Below are 6,000 nucleotides of genomic sequence, written 5' to 3' on the forward strand. Positions count from 1 at the left end.
TACCTAAGTAACATTTTCCTGATGAGTTTATGTCTCAATCTGTAGTTTCAAGTCTTCTTCAACATGATGTTCATTTAGTAACTTATGATCTTATTAGAGTAACGATAACTTGATGTTTCAAACCCGTAGTCCAAGAACCAATGTGTGACGTCACAGTGACTGCGTGCACTTCTTATATACAGTCTATAAACAAGGCTGAGAAATGTTGGATTAAAGCACATTTTCCGTTATTTCAGCGTGTATTCCTTCATCCAGGTATAATGTGCATTATGTTGTATAATGTGGAAGGAGCTCACTGAAGAGCGTAATGAACCCTGATGTCTGTGTGGGGTTTGAAGGACATTTAGGGAGGGGCTAATGAAAGATGAGCTGAATTATGGGAAATATAGGTGCCATATACATATATATTAATAAAGGTTGTTTTCATCTTTATGGAAATGCAAACCTGAATAGATGAAGTGCTATAATTACGTAATCCAAATTCAAAAATGTTTCATTGTGCGTTCAACTCGCACTTTAGCAAAGACTTCAGTTTAACAGACAGTTGATTTACTAATTCCCATTCACAAGCTTTACGTAAGACTTATATCTATAACTATATATCTATTATTCGCAGATACGCTGCTGGCCACAGTCACTCTGAAAACTGAATTTATAAACGCAGCGTCTGAACCGGGACACACTCGCAGCCCACACACGTGACCTACGAGCGGACCGTGGAAGCATTCGGTGTCACACAGGTTTGTTTGCTGGCAGGTTTTATATAAAGTGTGTATTTGAAGGTATCCACAGATCAATAGTTTCAAGCAGAGCTCAGCTGTTTAAAAAAAAAGAAAAAGAAATAAACTTCTCAAACAACTTTTTATGGAAGCAGAGCAGTTGGCGTTGAGCCAGAGTTTGGGGGTAATTGTTGAAAGTGATGTGAAATATGCAGCCAGTGACGCAGCGGATGGATGGATGTGACAGCTTTGATTTGCTTCCTCTCACACACCCTGTCCTGTTAGATCACAGCCTGTCCCATGATCCTATTCCATGGCATATTACAAGTGAAATTGCACTTTCTTCCTTCCCTGTTTCACAGGAGACGACTGCGTTACCCTTTGAAGATTGCCTTTTGTTCAATGTTACTGAAATAAAACTTCAGCTTGATTTCTCTGGTTTGAAAGTGACACCTTTAGTAAATGAAACATTTATCACGATAGCATTGATAGCTTGATACCTTGGAAATTAGAAGACATGCAACTTTATTGACTGGATGATCAAGATTTTAAAGAGATCAAACGATAAACTTCAAGCCGCATTTGGCAAAGTAGATAAACGCTGAACCGCTTCAGAGTGTGGAAGTCTCAGTTTGTTTGCAGATAAACAGATGGCAAATGTACAACTTCTACATAAATCTCTTTGATTGGAGAAGAGTTGGCATTAAAGAGGCCGAAGCTACGATGCTATTGGAAGAGCATTTTCATTTCAAAGGCAAACAGAGGACATCTGATTATAAGATCCACGTTTAAAGAGCAGTCTTCTAATATTACAGCATCTAATCTCTTACGTAACAAGATGCACTGAGTGGCTTCACAAGACATCGAAGGCAACAGGGATGTTAAACGTGCTTCTGTATTTATTTAGTCCCTGAATGCTCCTAAATCTCAGCATGTCGTCATGACTGGATGTTTGAACTCCTGCGTTGAGATATTTGACACGTTGCGATGCTCTTGGCATTGTAACTAAATCATGGATCGTGTCTTTAAAGACTCTTCACTTTTTAATATTCCCTTGAATGCGTGAGCTCGTCTGCAGAGTGATGCATGTGCAGAGTTTGACACTCTGTGTTGACGAGAGAACATTTATAGCACAGAAGAAAAATGGCGACTGTTGTTAGTTGCGACGGTGACATCACACGTCAGTGGCGTCTTCACGCTTTAGTGTCGGTTGCAGAAAGTAAAGCGAACGAAGTCGTCTCAGCGTCTCAGTTTGACCCGTTTAATCTCTGTTCTTCGTAACGTTAATAATCCACCGCCATGCTTTGGTGACATCACGACTAGACAGCCAATGACGGTCTTCTTGTCTTAAACTTATTAAACACATTAGCATATTCAGATATTTTTCAGAATTCTTAACGAGATATTTGAACTTTATCGGACACAGATTATTATTCAAAGCACGGTGTTGTTGAGGGGTCTTTAAATACAACCGTATAAAAACCATAAACCATAAAACAATGATGGGAATTTTGCAATTATCCTGGGAATAAAGAATGAACTTTTGCTTAACCTCATTATTTTTTGCGAGATGTGGAGATAATTGGAACACATAATTATAAAATAGTTCCAAGAAAATCTGCATATTCTCTGGACATGTACAAGTACATGGAATTATGTATAATTATCTGTAATTGAGCCGTACTTAAGTTAAACTAAGTACGACCTCATCTGTGTTTGCTTTTGGTATCTTACGTCTACAAGATGAAACAACCATCATGTCGTGTTAGTGACTACAGAACAGTATCTGCAGGATCATTGTGGGGACATGTTATTGTTATACGACCATAGAAACGCTTACATATAACTATATATATCAATAACTCTGTCACACAATCAAAAATACACCTTCTACTAACTCTCACAAACACATTTGCTCATTTTGAGTTCCAGCAGTGACCGTGAATGCATGGATGTCTATGAATACATGTACAACTATAGGAGTTGAAGGATGTACTTAAGGGAATAGCAGGCGAGCAGAGCAGAGGGCGGCTCACTGATGACTTGTACAGATTGGTCTGATACTCGCCTCTCTTTACAAACCACGCTCTCAAAAGGCACAAAAAAAAAGGGTCAACAGAAATGAGGCCATCTTCAGCAGAGGTGGACTCTCTGATTGGATCCTGCAGTCGAAGCTGCACTTACACAAACCTGTCAAACGCTTCAGCTGCGCTTTTTCATGAAGTATCACAGCGAGGCCTTATCTTATCCACTTCAAACAGTGAGGCCTCTTGTGATGAATCTCTAATGTGAGAACTGGAAAACTATTATCTGGACTTGGCAGTTTTCTTTGGCCGCCCAATCGTCGCACACTTCCTGCTAGAAACCCTCGCTCCACTTTCACATCTGCATAAATTGTCCCCCTCTCTCCCCGTTTCCCCTGTGACGAGTGAAACAGACCTCCCGTTAGCACAACTCGTGCAACACTTTACAAAGAGACGACCATTTGCACTGGCCTCGATCGCTGACTGCTCCGTATTACTATGGTTACTGCTTATTATCTTTTAAAGAGCTTGTTTACTGGCCAGATAATAAATGAGCATCAAGCATTTAACTGCCATTACTAATTAGAGCTGTTTATTCAAACGTTTCAATTAGCACATTATATATTTATAGATTTCTGTGAGTTTAATAATGAATTGTGCAGCATATTTATGCTGCACAATTACACAATTACCATACACAGGACAACAAGTGTACAGCTGATTATAGAGAATGCACACCTGTGTGAACTCCTGTCACATGACTGAGCTGTGACATTGGGAGCTAGTGTGTGTGATGAGCTGTCATTGAGATGCCGGGTGGAGGTTGCTGTCCGTGCTGAGCAGCAACAAAACAAGCGTCCTGCTTGGCGAGGGGCCATGAAATGATAAAATGCACAATTAGTCCTGGGTCAATTGCATTAGGGTTTCTCAAAGGCAAAAAGACAATCAATGTGAGGCTGTGTGCTTATTACATTTGTGCATGTTGTACTGAAAATGCAGCAGGCAGTTTATTCTGCTGTTTTGGGAGGTAAGGTTTTACAAAGAGGAAATCTTTATCCTAATAGTGCGCGGTGACCTCTGACCTTTCATCTCTTTGCCATCCTCTGCCCTCCCTGTTGCTGAGCTTTAACCTGATGCTTATTCTGATCCTGATTTCATTTTTAAGTCACATAAATGACTCCGGAGGTGTCATTTAACCAGCACTGTGTTCCCAGTGTATAGAGGGTACCAGGGTACCCTCTAGTGGCACAGGGAAGCGATGAACCGTGTCTCTAAATAAGTTGTTGTCTGCCTCAAACGGATAAAAGGGGTAAACGGGATAGCAAACCTGATGGGAGGAAAAACTCCTTTGTGGCATAAGGCGACGCGGAAGAAGCTGCGCGGGGAATTCCTTCCGGTGCGTTAACGTTAGATGTTTACTTGATATGCAAATCAGCCTCATCGACACCAGAGGTCTGATTTTAAGGCCGGGTTCTTTTTCTTTCCTCCCCTCTGACTTTTCAAGAAAGAAAGCTTTGATGTTGGCAGGAAGGATCGATGCCAGGGAGAGAACGAGAGACGGGGAGGATGCAGAATGAACATTTAGGCTACTTCTGGGGGGGGGGGGGGGGGGGGGGGGCATAGCTCCTCTGTTTTAAGCAAACCTTTTATGAAAAGGCAGGCACCCTATCCTACATGCTACATATCCATTTATTTGGAGGGAGGATGGGGGGGGGGGGGGGGTTTGCAACACCCCCCTGCCTCCCTCCAGAGCCCCGCATCATCTGCACATAATAAAGTTTGTAGGGTCGCATCGCTTCTCCCACAGGAAGCAGGCTGACATGTAACTGTTTGACCTTACTGCGCCATTTATTTCTGTTTCCTTCAGCACAGTCTGTCGGAGCAGCGCGCGCGGAGACGGGACCGAGTGAATGTGTGATGTGAGGCTTTTCTCCGCAACATCCTCCTGTCAGGCCTGCGGAGCCGCTGCGGAGGAGCAACTTTATGAGGACACACGCACACGCACACACACGCACACAACCCGACATCCACTACAACAAGGTTCAAGATCAAGTAGTTTGTCGCCACGTCTGACAAGGTTAGGAGGGATTTGTCTTATTTGTGCCGGGGAGAGACAGAAATAAGCGCATTAACCCCCCATGCAAGACCGATCATCACAGACGGCATTATCATAAAAGGCCACTAACACACTGATAGAAGTGCGAAAAGTCTCACAATAAGAAATAATGAGCCAACAAGTCAGATCAGTGCAAAGAAAGCAACAGACGCCTCACTGAGGAAATGATCAATTAATGATTCAGAAAGAGGAGAAAAAACGCACGGCATAATCCGCATCTACTTACATAGAGGTGATGTTTTTGAATAACTCTGCGATGTCAACACTGGTCCCATTGTTCCCAGTATCTTGCAAGGCGAGTAAAGGGAAAAACCTGCCGTTGTCAGACTTATTGCAATAGATCTCTGTTTGAGAGCAGCTGCAGGTCGGCGGGCAGTCCAGCATGGAGCTCAGATAGTCCTGGAAAACACTCATCAGAAACAAAACCCTCCACCAGCAAATCCGGATCGAATGAAACCATAGATCCATGTCTCCGGGTAAAAGGGGGGGAGAAGAGGTCCCGATGTCCTCTGGGTTAGAACAGAAGAGGAGAGACGAGAGAGGAGAGTGGGAGGAAGGAAGGAAGGAGGAGGAGGATGGTGGTGCGTCTGCACAGAGGAGGCTCTATGTGAGCGTGTCTGCCGTGGATGGATGCTGTAGTGTCCTTGCGCGTCAGAGATTGGGTGAAAAAGGAGAGGAGGGAAAAAAAGGACGAAACAAAAAAAACCAAAATCAAAAATAAGAAAGCGTGATGATGTGACGCTCCGGTCGTCTCTTCAGCCTAAGACGCATGGTGTTTCCCCCGGAATGCTGTGCTGCTGCTGCTGCTGCTGCTGCTGCTGCTGCTGATGATGATGCCGTCGTCTCTCTCCAAGCAGGACCAGGACGACTGGCTGGAGAGCACAGAGACACAAAATGAGAAGTTGGAGCGTCAAGTCCCTCCTACCGGCTACAGTCATACTGACACCTGCAGAAGCTGCATGCAATCAACAGTGGGGGGTTACACAGCTACACGAGTGTGTTTTCAGAATTCAGGCTACACAGGAACATTTTAAACATTTAAAGAATGAAGGATAGCGACATTAAATTCATAGTTAAGTAAATAAAAACTCAAATAAACCTAAAGTACGGAAGCCTTGAACGGCCACGGTTTGAACATTTC

The 6,000-nt window shown here is 43.3% G+C and overlaps 1 protein-coding gene across 5 annotated transcripts in view; it reads right to left on the bottom strand.

Annotated features, from left to right (window-relative positions):
* ntrk3b (neurotrophic tyrosine kinase, receptor, type 3b) overlaps positions 1–5,402 on the bottom strand; it is a 179,374-nt gene extending 173,972 nt beyond the window's left edge. For all 5 annotated transcript variants that reach the window (XM_029428460.1, XM_029428457.1, XM_029428452.1 and 2 more), the window contains exon 1: positions 5,086–5,402. In XM_029428460.1, the coding sequence (XP_029284320.1) occupies positions 5,086–5,327 (242 nt within the window). In that variant the 5' untranslated portion in view covers positions 5,328–5,402. The remainder of the gene's footprint in view (positions 1–5,085) is intronic.
* Positions 5,403–6,000: the final 598 nt, after the last annotated feature.

Source organism: Cottoperca gobio, chromosome 3, assembly GCF_900634415.1.
Source record: "Cottoperca gobio chromosome 3, fCotGob3.1, whole genome shotgun sequence".
NCBI lineage: Eukaryota > Metazoa > Chordata > Actinopteri > Perciformes > Bovichtidae > Cottoperca > Cottoperca gobio.